Raw genomic sequence first — 14,290 nt, 5'->3', positions numbered from 1 at the left:
GAGAGAGAGAGAGATGTATGGTAAAAAAAATATTGTCCTAAGTTAAAGCATTGCTAGGGCTTCATTGGGATTGGATTAGAAGATTTGCTAAAACTCATACAAATTGTAAATAAAGGCTACTATCCCAACCTTGGAGGGGGTCTCTAACCAAGCGTAGATGGGTCATGCTACTTGTTGGGGACAATTCGGGGTTGTTGTGGTCATCGGCTTTCTATGCATCTTGCTTGTTTCATGGGAGACTTCATGAGCACAATGATTTGGTCTCCCGCTGACTTTTAAGCAGTCGTAGTTTGTTAAAAAATTGTCATTGTTTGTGATAGCATATTTATTGTATTTGGATATTGCTGCTCCTTGTGTATCAATGACTTCTTGTGGTGAGCTTTTTGGACACTGGAAGCATGAACTTCCAACAAGGTTCATCTTCATTCGGTCCTTCATTATTACAACTTTAACTTCTTACGTCCTTCTTTTGTTCCTTCATACTTCATACTTTTAAACTTTGTTGTTGTCAACTTTTATGTGGAACAGAGTTGGAGAAGAAGTTCTCAGCAACTAAGTTCCATAGTGGATTTCCTGAAGGCTTCATACTTTAGACTTTTGTTGCTGTCAATTCGTATGTGGAACAGAGTTGGAGAAGAAGTTTTCAAGTAAGAACCATAGTCAGTTTCTTGAAGCAAACTCTGCACATGCAGGTGCAAGCGGCTTGCATGCTTTACATGCAAGTGGAAGTTCATTGCATGGTATTCTGATGACTTGAACCACTAAAGTTTGTTCACGATTTTTGTGACAACTGACGGAAGTGAGACGAATGTGTTAGCATTAGAATTGAATTTTCTCATTCGTAGGTGATAATTTGGAGAACGGGCCTTGAGATACATATAGTTAGCCTAGCGTTGTCTTATGCATAGCTCAACTCTCTTCAGCCGTGGGGCCCTTGGTCCTTCATCAATCAAAATCCTTAGTTGGCAGCTGGAAGATATCCATGAATGAGTGGTTGCATTGCATGCATGCATCCCAAGCATGCAAGCCATGCATGTGATTTGAATCTGCCTGAGAGAATCCCGCCCTTATCGCCTCCTCCCTTCTTCTTGCTAGCTCTTTCCCTCCTCTCGCCTCCCTTTCTCCTTCTTTGTTCTAACCTCAGAGCAACACCTTGAATGTGAGAGTAGCCCTATCAACTATGGTCATTCCCTAGGATAAACTTTTGCCAGTCTGATGGAGTCGATGGAGGCCATACTACATGTGATCAATGACAGTGATGAAGGAAGCGGAAACTCAAGCTCTCAGGACATTCACCAACTCCCTCAAACTGGTGCCCAATAAACTCTACTCCATTTTTTGTTTGGCATTTGAATGAGCTAGTATGTTCTGCCTAGTTTCTATTCTAATAGCATCCATAGTAGAAAAGATGAGTGGGGCAAAAAAGCCTCGAGTATAGTAGACGAATCTACCATGGGACTGAAGGAGTTGCAACATAAGTGAATTTATGCACTCGAAAGTTGTCAAAGAGCTGGTTTGACAAGAAAAGCTCTCCAAAATGGGTCGAGTAGGTTCGGGTTTGAGTAAAATCCCACACCAATCATGCCCTAGTCTATCTCCTACCTTGCACAATATACCCTCCTGCTCTAGCCCTACACATATACTTGTAATGCATCATTGCCATTGTGCAATGCTACAAGTGGGCTTAAGATGTACCACAAGGCCTTCACTTTATCAAGACACTAGTATGCGCCTTAGGATAATCCTCACCGTTGTATCTGTCTTTTGTGGGAGCTGCACGTTCATGGGTTCCTCCTTTTGTCAATGGGCCTAAGGATAACAGAGTCACCATAGATTCCAAGGTGACTTGCTTCCACCACAAGTTTTACCAAGCCAGAGGCTTACTTGCCCAGCGCCAAGGATTTTGAAATCCTTGCTACTGTACTCCATCGTCCAGTCACCCTAGATAGCTGCTTCCTTATCCAACTGGCCATAACTCTAGCCTAAGGCCTCCCTATCAGGTGTGCTTCCTAGTTTCGATGCTCTTGCTCCTAGACATTGGGGAGAATTAGGGTCTCAAAAGGGCCTCATAAGGAATGGATTAGGCCTAATGCAAGTCCTATATTGGGGTCCAAGGGAGTCCTAACCCCCCCACCTAGGTGGGTTAAGCCCACAATTGAGCCCACCTCTTACACCGAGGAGGGGCCCACCTCTTACACCACTTACACCCAAGAGGGGGGCACCTCTCCCAAAAGTCAAGAGGGGGGCACCTCTCCCAAAGTCAAAATTTCAAATTTCAAATTTGAATTCAAATTCCCTCTCCTTCCCTCCCTCCTCCCCCATTCAAGGCAAAAGGAACGGATTATGGGTCAAGGAAAGCAATGGCACGACATTGAAATGACAACGAAAGACACTTTTGCAATGTTTGCTAAGGGAGAAACAACAACAAGAATAAGAATTCTTGTAGAGCAACAGCAAGAAGTAGTAGTTGTAGATGCACACGTTCGATCATTGACATCAAAGTGCAAAACACAAGCTGTGGTATCACGATTAGTGGGAGCATTTGAAGCAATAACATCAGGCCATTTAGATGAATACCAATCTCTAGTCTTCACAAGCTTTAGCCTACACCCTAAAGTTTGTAGAGTGACAACCCTACCAACACCTCAGGTGATGCACACCCAAGAGGCGATGCTATCTAATCTAAGAAACGGCCTACAGAAAGTGAAAGGGGTGCATAGCTTAGATCAACTAGTTATAAAGAGGGCGACATTAGCTATGTTCCCCTGAAACAAAGGAGAAATAGCTTGGGTTCACAATGTCAAGGATGTTGTCAATCAAAAGGACCAATGTGGCTCCTACAATTGGATGCAGAGCAGAAGCAATGCACGATCATCCTGATTCAAGAAGTCTGTGGGAGGATTCAGTAGAATAAAAGAAAAGGAGATACATCCTAAGTGCGGAAGTCATTGCTAGAGTGATGATGTTTTGGCACAAAAATATGAAAGCTTCTCAGTTGTTAAAAGTGGATGAGACAGAAGGTGTTTGACGAGCACATCATACACATGCTTGATACAATGCAGGTCAGTGGTTGCCTAAACCAGCCTTGTGGTTATTTGTGATTGAGCTTTGGGATAGTTTACTTTTTTCATTTCTAAACCAGGATGGCTTGGACTTAATGTGATTGTCTTAAACTAGCCTGGTGGTTGGAACATCATGTAACCATGGCTAGTTCAGCTCAAACACCAGTTATATGATTATCCTAAACTAGCATGGTTGAACAAAAATTAACAACAATATATTTTGCAATAGAATGGAAATATATTGTTATTGTCTAAACAAGCCTAGTGGCTGGGACATCATGCAACAGTGGCTAGTTTAGCTCAAACACCAGTTATGTGATTGTCTAGAACCAACGTGGTTGAACAAAAATTAGTAGCAATATATTTTTCGATAGAACTACAATATATTGTTATTTTACTAAACCAGCTTGGTGATTGGAACATCATGCAACCGTGACTGATTCAGCTCAAACACTAGTTATGTGATCATCTTGAACCTGTGGTTGAACAGACATTAGTTGTTGACAAGCCTCATGGTTGAAATTACAGTGTTTCTCAGTGTTTCTTAGTACAGGAGTTGTTTTATCAAATCGCAACCTACTAAAGCCTTCCCAAAACCTATCTATTGCTGATTTGCACTTTTCCAGGGAGCCTTCTAGGATAGGCATTTCACTTCTACACACTTTTTTAGGGCAACTTCAGGCACCAGGCTGGTTGTTACACTGATATGCACACTCCAAGGGTTGATTAGAACAAATGTTATCGTATCAACTCAAAAGAAGGGAGAAATGGAGCTACTCCTTATACAATGTACACAGACTCCAATGAAGAGGAGGAAAAAAAATTCACCCAATGAAGTATATAAAATTAAAGTTGCGGACAGCCCTCAATATGAATGTGCATGCTGTGGAACACTAATTATCAACATTAACAAACAATAAAAGGCAATTTTTACAATCACAACAAATCATATTATCAGACTTTCAAAACAACAGAGATTATTTATGTCAATTTTAGTTGCAAACAATTAGGAGGCAAAAGGTTCCAACATTTAACAACAAAAGCATGGTTATGTTACAGAAACACATTTTGTATCATTATTAAACAACATTGAAGCTCGTTTTGTAGCAATTAGGATCCCATTCTCTCAAATACATGAGTTATCATATGAAGGGCAATATGGTTTGAGGGGTAGTGTTGTGAATGTGTTTGCAGATGTGGACAGGGCACAAACAGTATTGCCTCGTTTCATTGACGATAGTGCAACAGTCACAGTTTCCTTGAAGCGCAAGTTAGAGTACAACCACAGCTACCTGTGCGGTCTCGTGCATCCATCATTAACAATGCGTGCACCAAAGGAATTGTTGCACTGCCCGTTGTACAAGGAAAACCAGATAAAGCTAAACCCAGCTTGGTTGCACCACACCCTTGACCTACAAGAAAGTGTTGTGTAGAACATCGATGGCAACATTCACAATTGCACTAATGAAACAGAGGGTGATTTAGAAATAGACACATTGGTACATGAAATTTACACTAGCCAATAGGTAATTGATTTTGATGACAAAGTGATTAATGTTGCGCCTTCCGAGGGGTTCTCGCTACTAGGCTTCTTTAAAGACACATTGTGAGGAGTTTGGCTTTCCCAATTTGTTTTTTGGACACCCCTGAACATACAAAATACTAGCAAACACATCATATCAAAGTATTGCATAGTGGGAATTAAAAAATAAAGATCGAAGATTTGCACTATCAATTGAAAACTTGTTCTTTAAAGCAATGAAAATAATGACAAAGCAAGTACTATCATCCACATGGGTGCGAATGCGTAAAGGAAAGTTAAAAGGTAAAAGCCTATCGTTAAAGATGCAATTACTGATACAAATATTGAGAAAATGTTACAATCAAACATTGGGTACAAAGATTTTGTGTGCTTATTACGAACTTCAATGGACTACAAGAACAAGTTAAAAGAAGAACCTATTTGCAATGATACGACAATTGGGCACACCAACGTTCTTTATTACACTTTCAACAGCAGTTGAAAGGCTTTGGAACCCACTAATAGATTGCTTAAAGAAAATACATAATCCATACGCAACAATTCATACCCCCGAGACCCTTGCACAATTAAGAGATTTAATATGCTCGGATCCTGTGACCACAGCAAGGTACTACATCCATCGCTTCGAAGTGCTAAAGCAACTACTCCAAAAAGATAATAGCATAATTGGCACAGTAACGGACTACTTCTTCATAACAGAGTTCCAAAATAGAGGGAGCCACCACGACCATGGTTCGTTATGAATAAAAGGAGCACCATCTTTAAACAATTCTGGAATAGATAAAATAATTGAATTCATAGATCAGTACATAAGAATAGACATTGCATTGTTGGATCTACCCGAAAGAGAGATCCAAACACACAAGCATAGAAAAGGTTGTTTAAAAAAAAACAACCGTTGTCAATTCGGCTTTCCTAAACCGCCCATGGCGAAAACCCAAATCTTAATGCCACTCGACAATAACACGGATGATGCACAGCTTAAAGCAAACTCTAAAAAAATAGCAAATATACTTCAAGATCCTACAACAATCAATTTAAGCTTCGAAACATTCCTACAAGAGCTTCACCTCAATGAAAGTGACTAGATAAACGCACTATGTTACAAAACAACCCAACCAACAGTGTTCTTGTGCCAATATCCGAAAGACATATACACTAATAACTTCAATCCAACCATATCGACACTATGGCAAGCAAATACTGATGTACAGTTCATTCTCAACCTTCACGGTGCCGCAGCTTTTATTGCACATCGTACATGGCAAAAGCTGACAAAGCAACAATAACTATAGTTAATAACGCTTTAACACAATGTATTCAAATGGGAGCTCCTGCAAATGAGAGGGTTCGAAGGATGGGCAATGCAATACTTAATGCACAGCACATTAGCGCACAACAAGCAGTCTACATTGTGCTGTCGTTACCTCTTTCCAACAGCACTAGAGAGTTCACATACATCAAATCAAGCAACCCAAAAGAATGCACCCTATTATCAAAACAACGCACCGAACTAGAGAAGATGCAACTAACTGACACAAACATATTCTTTGAAGACATAATCACAAAGTACAAGAGAAGACCATGCACCATGAAAAACATTTGCTTGGCAGAATTTAGTAGTACCTATACAATAAGTACACAAAAAATAACTAGGAGAAAAAATCAAAGAATAATACGTTTTAATAACTACAATCAAAACAAAGATCTCGAGAACCACTACAGAGAACTCTCCTTACTATATGTTCCTTTCGCATTTAATGAGCACCAGTTGGATCAAACAAACACTATCTGGCATGACTTCTACATTCAAAATAAAGACACAATAGAAAAAAGCAAATCAAACTTTACTCAAAAAATATTCCACTAAATGAAAATACCAACAACATTAATGCATCTGAAACATCATCATCTACAACAACTGACCAAATGATAATGCAACAATATGATCTTGCACTTGACATGAAATTCCACCAAAAGCAACCAAAAACTCTTGCAGCACTACACAAAACATACGAAATAATGGAAAATAAAGAGTATCATGAATTACTTCGAAAGTTAAACTGTAAACAACACTTGATTGTCAAAGACATCGCTCTAAAGAAGAGAACCAAACCAAGACAACCAATCAAATTATTTCTTTCAAGAAATGCTGGAACATGGAAAACATACGTCTTACTGCTACTCGTACAAATGCTCCTTCGACACTACATGCACAAGCAAACACAAAACATAGACAAACCAAGGGCGTTACTCCTAGCATACACAGGCAAAGCTACATACAACATTGGAGGATCTACAATACACTCTGCACTTCATTTGCCGCTACTACTGACATCAAACTATACAGGTTTATCGCCATAAAAACTTCATCAACTAGCAACAATGTATGCGGAATTGGAAGTTCTGGTCATAGATGAGATATCATTGGTAGGACAAAACACATTCACAGCAATTGATATGCGCATGCATGAAATCAAACACAACCACTCCGAACCATTTGGAGGTGTGGATGTCAGATTCTGTGGAGACCTTTGTCAAGCAAGCCCAACTAAAGACAACTGGATATTCTCCCAAAAAACGAGAGAATTGACACCATCTAATACAATTTGGAGAGAACACATAAAATACTATGAGCTCAATCAACCAATGAGACAACAACATAAATAGTACATTGAAATCTTAAATAGAATACGAACAGGTGAGCAAACAGAAGACGATATAAAAAATATAAACCAGCAATACCATCGACAACCAATAAGCAAAGAACATACTCCACACTTATTCTACACGAATGCATCAAAAGATAAGCACAATGCCGAAGTCTTTGAAATCCTACAAGGACGACCTCATTTTCTAAATGCAATAGACAAAAAACATAGCACATGCAGCAAATTAATAAAAATACCAATTGATCCAAAGTCGACAGTAGGGCTTCACATGAGAATACAACTCAAAGAAGGAATGATCGTTGAAATTTGCTTAGGTAACTTAGATATATTAGATGGAATAGTAAACGGAGTGGATGGATTGTTCATGGGATATTCTAACAACAACAACAAGCCTTTGGTCTGGATTCTCTTTAGAGATCAAAAGACAGGGAAAAGAACACGATACAACAACAAATACGCATACAATGAACAAATAGCAACAACATGGATACCAATCACACAAATTCAAAGAGAGTTTCAAGTAGGAAAAAACCAACTAAACAGTGTAACAAGGACACAATTTCCCATCCAACCAATGTATGCTAGAACGATACATCGATCGCAAGGGCTATCATTGGATTCACTCGCATTTGATCCAACTAATATACGAATGCATGGGTTAGTTTACACTGCAGTGTCAAAAGTACGAGACCCAAATAACTTATACTTACTTAACAAAATTGAAAAAAAGCATGTCAAAGTTGATGCTCAGGTACTGCAAGAAATAGAAAGACTACAAAAACATTCAGCATGGGAATTTCAACAAATAGATTGGCAAACATTTAAGAATAAAGAAATGAATATCCAATCACTAAACACAACATCATTCGCTACACATAAACAGGATATATTAGCAACAAAGAGCCTTATGGCAACAAACATAATATGCTTTCAAGAAACACACGCAAGTGACGACATTATACTGCGATTGGAACGATTTCAAAATATTCAAAGACAAGATGGATACGTGAAAGCAACGTACTACAAAAAAGACATAAAACTAAAAGAACATCATTACAGGAAAAAAAATGGACCTGAATGTCTCTTAACAATTTTTGAAACAAGTACACCAAATATAATAAGAATATTTAATGTCTACAAAAGCCCAAAGACACAACCAGAAAAAATTATAGATTGTTTGGAAGATTTGTACACTAAACACAACATCAACTACTACAAGCAAACAAACCATCTCAAAAAGCTAAAACAATTTATGGATCAAATACAAATGACACAATTAATAAGTTCACCAACAACTATATATGGATCAACTATAGACCATATTTGGACAAATAACAACATACAAAATATTATATATGGAACAAACTTTGCCTACTAGATAGATCACTCAACAATTTAATACTTTTATCAAACGCATAAGGGCAGGCCTTGTGAATATAATTCACCTTGTTCAAATAAAAAAGATAGACAAACACACTATGAACAAACGATTACATAAGGTCTAATATTCTATAAATTATATCTAAAACTACTTGTGGGCACAAATTTTGTGGAAACTCGATGCTTGAATGCGTATTCATGAATTTAGAAAACGAAAAATTGAGTATTTTTCACAATTCGCGTAAGAGCCACTATTTTTACCTTTTCTTTGATTGCTATTTTTGTCCCCATTTTTTTCTCCCCCTCTGTGTCTCTTCTTCTTCTTCTTCTTGTCTCTGTCAGCTTCCAGGCAGGCCTTTTGAATTTATTCAACTTGTTTAGATTAGTAGACCCATTAGATTAGTTAATAGATTGGTCATTATTGTGTGACATGTGAAATGACTGTATCGCTTGGGCTGATGGGTGTACCCCCAACATCTGCTACATTAGATGCAAACCTTCTACAGCCAGTTTTGGGCGTAGAGGGGAAGAAGAGTTCTGCTGCGTGCAGTGGGGGGGCAGCCGGCTCACAGCTGGTTTTCCTAGATTGGGTGTTGTCCTATGGACACCTTCCCTCCTTCCTCCCCTCCATGTGGCAAAGATGGCCTGCATCTTCACTAGCAAGGCTATGGGGCCGGGGGAAGGGCCTGCAAACATCCCCTCACAAATATACTAATGGCAATTTGCCACCTGACTTGATGGGTCGCCATTGTTGAAACATGCAACAAGTGTGAAGGCATCCATGATCCAATAGCACATGCACGATATCCGGTTGCGAACAGGAACTCCCAGTATGAAGTCGTCTTGGCTATCATCTCACCTCCAGCGTCATATTGGTGGCCGCAGACTTCTAGAATTTGGAAGACTGGTCCGTTGGTCAACGGCAAATAGTCGAATTCTTCAATTGAACTATTCCTTAACAAATTCATGTTTAAACTTTGGAGCTCTTTACTGTCTGTCAAACCTTACCATAATACTAAGCAAACTTTATACAAATAGACGGCTGGTGCACCCCAGCATAGAGAACAGAAATGCTTGAGAGACAGGATGCTCAAAAGGGGAATCAATAAAGAACCTCTGTTCACCATGCCAAGGAAGAGCAGGCGTGCTCATAATTTGGACTTCATGTGCTAAGCTTGCTGTATATCTGAAGGGCAATGTTAGGAGCTATCGAGTTAAGAGGCACTCAGTATTTTGGACCAGAATGGCTGAACTGCCATCCGTTGAGAATTATATCGGTATCTTGCAAAAGTGCAGGCACAGGAAAAATTTAGCGCTTGCAAAGCGTGTGCATGCTGTTATTTGCGATAATGGCCATGAAGTCCATAGAGCGGTTGGCAACTTCATTGTGCCGATGTTTGTGGAATGTGGAAGTTTGTATGATGCTCAGCAGGTTTTCAACAGGTTGGCTCATCGGAATGAGCATTCATGGACCTCTCTCATATTAGGGTATATCTGGTGTGGGCAAACGCAGCATGCTCTCAACCTGTACCAGAAAATGCAAGATGATAGTGTACAACCCAGCAGGTATACCCTAACAACTCTACTAAAGGCATGTGTAAGGCTGAAAGATGTGGAGAGAGGCCGTGACATTCATGCTGACATTGCACAAAAAGGATTTGAAACGGATATTATTGTTGGCAACACTTTGGTAGACATGTATGCCAAATGCGGCTCTCTTGCAGAGGCACAGGAAGTCTTTGACACTCTACTAGTTCGTGATGTTGTGTCGTGGACTGCACTGATTGCAGGGTATGCTGAACATGGACCTGGTCAAGAAGCGCTGAAGTGTTTTAAACAAATGCAACTGCAAGGCATCTCTCCGGATGCTTTCTCATTTAATTGTGTCCTGAAAGCTTGTAGCAGCATAGGAGCCATAGATAAAGGCCGAGAAATACACGCGAAGATAAGACAAAATGGATTTCAGAAGAGTGTTTTTGTTGGCAGCACTCTGGTTGATATGTATGCCAAATGTGGCTTGCTGAAAGAGGCAAGGGAAGTCTTTGACGAGTTGCCAGTTCGAGGTGCTATGTCATGGACTGCACTAATTGCCGGATATGCTGAATATGGACCTGGTCAGGAAGCATTAAAATGTTTTGGGCAGATGCAGCTGGAGGGCATTTCTCTGGATGCTGTTGCTTTTGCTTCCATTTTGAAGGCTTGTGGCAGCCTAGCATCTGTTGACAAGGGTCGAGAATTACATATGGAAATTGCACAAAAGGGATTCGAGACAGATCTTCTTATGGGAAACACTTTGATTGACACATATGCCAAATGTGGTTCACTCTCAGAGGCACAGGAAGTTTTTGACAAGCTGCCTATTCGAGATGTTGTATCATGGACCACACTGATTGCAGGATATGCTGAGCATGGACCTGGTGAAGAAGTACTGCAGTGTTTTGGACAGATGCGACTGGAGGGTGTTTGTCCAAATGATGTCACTTTTGCATGTCTTCTGAAAGCCTGTGGCAACATAGGAGCTGTATGCAAGGGCCAAGAAATACATGCTGAGATTGCAGAAATGGGATTTGAAAGAGAGAATTTCATTGGCAATACTTTGGTTGACATGTATGCCAAGTGTGGCCAACTGCCAAAGGCTCGTGAAGTTTTTGACAAGCTCCCAGATCGAGATGTTGTGTCATGGACTGCATTGATTGCAGGATATGCTGATCATGGACCTGGTGATGAAGGGTTAAAATGTTTTGAACAGATGCAATTGGAGGGCATCTCTCCTAATGCTGTCGTGTTTGTTTGTGTCTTGAAAGCTTGTGGCAGCATAGGAGCCGTAGGTGAGGGCCAAAAAATACATGCAGAGGTCACAGAAATGGGACTTGATAAAGAACTCTTTGTCGCCAACACTTTGATCGACATGTATGCCAAATGTGGCTCACTTTCAGAGGCATGCAATGTTTTTAACATACTGTCAGTTCAAGATGTTGTTTCCTGGGCTGCACTGATTGCTGGATATGCTGAACACAGACCTGGTCAGGACGTGCTGAACTATTTTGAACGGATGCAAATGGAGGGTGTTTCTCCAAATGCTGTCACGTGTGTGTGCGTCTTGAAAGCTTGTGCCAGCATACGAGCCATAGTAAAGGGCAGAGTAATACATGCTGAGATTGCACAGAAAGGATTTGAAAGCGATCTCTTTGTAGGAAACACTTTAGTGGACATGTATGCCAAATGTGGCTTGGTTTCAGAGGCACATGAAGTATTTGATAAGCTTCCAGTTCGGGATGTTGTGTCATGGGCTGCATTGATTGCAGGATATGCTGAACATGGACCTGTTCAGGAAGCACTGGTATGTTTTGAACAGATGCTACTGGAGGGTGTCTCTCCTAGTAATATCACGTTTGCTTGTGCCTTGAAAGCTTGTGGCAGCTTAGGAGCCATAGGCAAGGGCCAAGGATTACATGCTGAAATCACACAAAAGGGATTTGAAAAAGATCTTTTTGTTGGCAATGCTTTGATCGACATGTATGCAAAATGTGGCCTGCTTTTAGTGGCAATGGAAGTCTTTGACAAGCTGCCATTTCGAGATGTTGTCTCATGGAGTGCAATGATAAGAGGATTTGGCATTAATCATGAGGGTAACATGGCTATACAGTGTTTTGAGGACATGCAAGAACATGGTGTGAAGCCAGATGCCATTACATTCACATGTCTTCTCACTGCATGCAGCCATAACAACCTGGTATTAAAGGGTCAGGAATATTTCAAGATGATGGGAGAAAACTATGGCATTGTACCAGCTTTAGATCACTGTATTTGTATGGTTGATCTTCTTGCACGAACAGGGCTTTTGTATGAGGCAGAGAACATTCTTGAAATTGTGTGGTGTCCCCAATCTGAAGGAATGTTGACATCTTTACTCACTGCCTGCAAAACTCATGGGGAAGCAGACTTAGGACTGAGATGTTTTCGGAAGCTTGTCCAGATGAATTGTGAATCTGCTGCTTCGTATGTGCTCATGGCAAATGTGTATGCAAGTGCTGGTAGGTGGGATGATGCTTGTAGAATAGAAGAACTGAGAAAACATGCAGGGGCAAAGAAAAAATCAGCCAGTGCTTTGATAGAGGTAAACAAGAAGATGCATGATTTTGTGGTGGGCGACAACACAAATCAAGAAATTTCAGCAATCCTAGAAATATTGAGTTCACGGATGAAGGCCACAGGGCATGTGCCCAATCTAGATCTGGTTTTGAGATCCAATTCTACAGAGGACACAGAAGCTGCGGTGTGAAAGTTTTGCCTATATATTCTGCGGTGTGAAAGTTTTGCCTATATATTAGGTGTTGGAGAAATAGGCCTCCACACCTTCTGGGCACATGGGAGCCAAATGTATGCAATTGTAAAAAGGGCCAAAAATGGCTCTTGACAGGCAATGGCACGTGGGTATGGGGCTGTTACTCCCATGCATAGGTAGGTGAATGGGTGGCTCGAATAAATTGGAAGCTGAAGGAGCTCATAACCCCTAGATCCAGTCTAGGGTCTGAGCTCTCGTGTGGCTAGGCTACAGGGGTATTGGGTCTTCTCACGTAGGCTGGCCTTACACATGCTCTGTTTGGTGTTGTCACATGCTCTATCAGTGGTGGATGCTGTGGCAGGAGACTAGACAGACCCCCGGGGCATTTGTGCAGTGTGAAGTTTGGCAAAATTTGATGCGACGATCCTGTGAGGTAGCCGCCTGCTGTGGCTCGTGATGACTAGAGGGTATTCCCAAAAAGGAACTTTTGACGACCGAATTTTTTGGAAAGCCAAGAAATAGTCTAGTTGCAAGAAATTCGCTCTCTCATCAGGCTGGAGAAGCTCCGCACTAACATCGCAAATTGTGTTGGTGTTAAGCGGAGAAATAGGGGAGCCGTAACTTTCGGAGTATTTGATCGAATTGGAAGCCGCTGTAAGATGACAGCAGTGTTTAAGAGGAGATAAAAGCAGCGTGACAGCCGCTGCGAGACTGGCAAGAGCAAACTCCCTCGTGTTCCCCTATTGCCGTGAGGTTTTTCAGCTGTGAAAACCTCCTACAATAAAGCTAAGGCGTGGGAATGCTCTCCTGGTTGATGCGGCAGCTACTTGTGTGTGTCACGGCGGCATTAAATGCTTGATGGGAGGTGTATTGGGCACTTGATGCAACATGTAGTGGCATGTCTCAGGCTGGTGGCAGCTGACAGTTCCTGTGTGGAAGACCCTTGTTTTAGGGAAGTTGTGTAGGTGTTGTGGTGGCAGGTGAACGAAACATTGGGCAGCCATATGGGTGTCTTGGACTGGGGAGGGGTGATGGAGAATAGTGCTTGACCCTTTATGAGCGCATGGGGATCATATGGTTCCAACTTTACGCAAATTGTAAAGGGGTTCAAAACAGCACTTGAGAGCTAATGGCATCATTGCATAGTTACAACAAAACGTGTTTCTTTGTGAACAAAACGTTTGTTTCACAAAGAAACGTTTGCAAATTATTGTAGATAAGATTTTGGGGGTTTTTTAAGCTTTGTCGATTCGCATGGCCTGGCGTGTATGGTCTATACATTATTGTTGACAATTGTCTGCTGAATGGTAAATCTGATGGCTGGCTGGCTGCGGCTCATTTATGGTCT

At 41.0% G+C, this 14,290-nt stretch overlaps 1 protein-coding gene across 1 annotated transcript; it reads left to right on the top strand.

The window, feature by feature from the left end:
- Window positions 1-9,684: 9,684 nt before the first annotated feature.
- LOC147895705 (pentatricopeptide repeat-containing protein At2g33680-like) lies at window positions 9,685-13,279 on the top strand. Its single transcript, XM_087382103.1, has one exon. It carries the CDS (start codon window positions 9,901-9,903, stop codon window positions 12,937-12,939), a length of 3,039 nt encoding a protein of 1,012 aa, XP_087238229.1. The 5' UTR covers window positions 9,685-9,900; the 3' UTR covers window positions 12,940-13,279.
- Window positions 13,280-14,290: the final 1,011 nt, after the last annotated feature.

The sequence above is a fragment of the Dipteris shenzhenensis genome, chromosome 12 (genome assembly GCF_047967505.1).
Source record: "Dipteris shenzhenensis isolate YYH24624 ecotype China chromosome 12, Dip_SZ_1.0, whole genome shotgun sequence".
Classification (NCBI taxonomy): Eukaryota; Viridiplantae; Streptophyta; class Polypodiopsida; order Gleicheniales; family Dipteridaceae; genus Dipteris; species Dipteris shenzhenensis.
This window is presented reverse-complemented; position numbering and strand designations above follow the sequence as displayed.

What these genes read in the sequence shown, in the direction of transcription:
- LOC147895705 (XM_087382103.1), top strand. Translation starts at nt 9,901, where the DNA reads ATGGCTGAACTGCCATCCGTTGAGAATTATATCGGTATCTTGCAAAAG.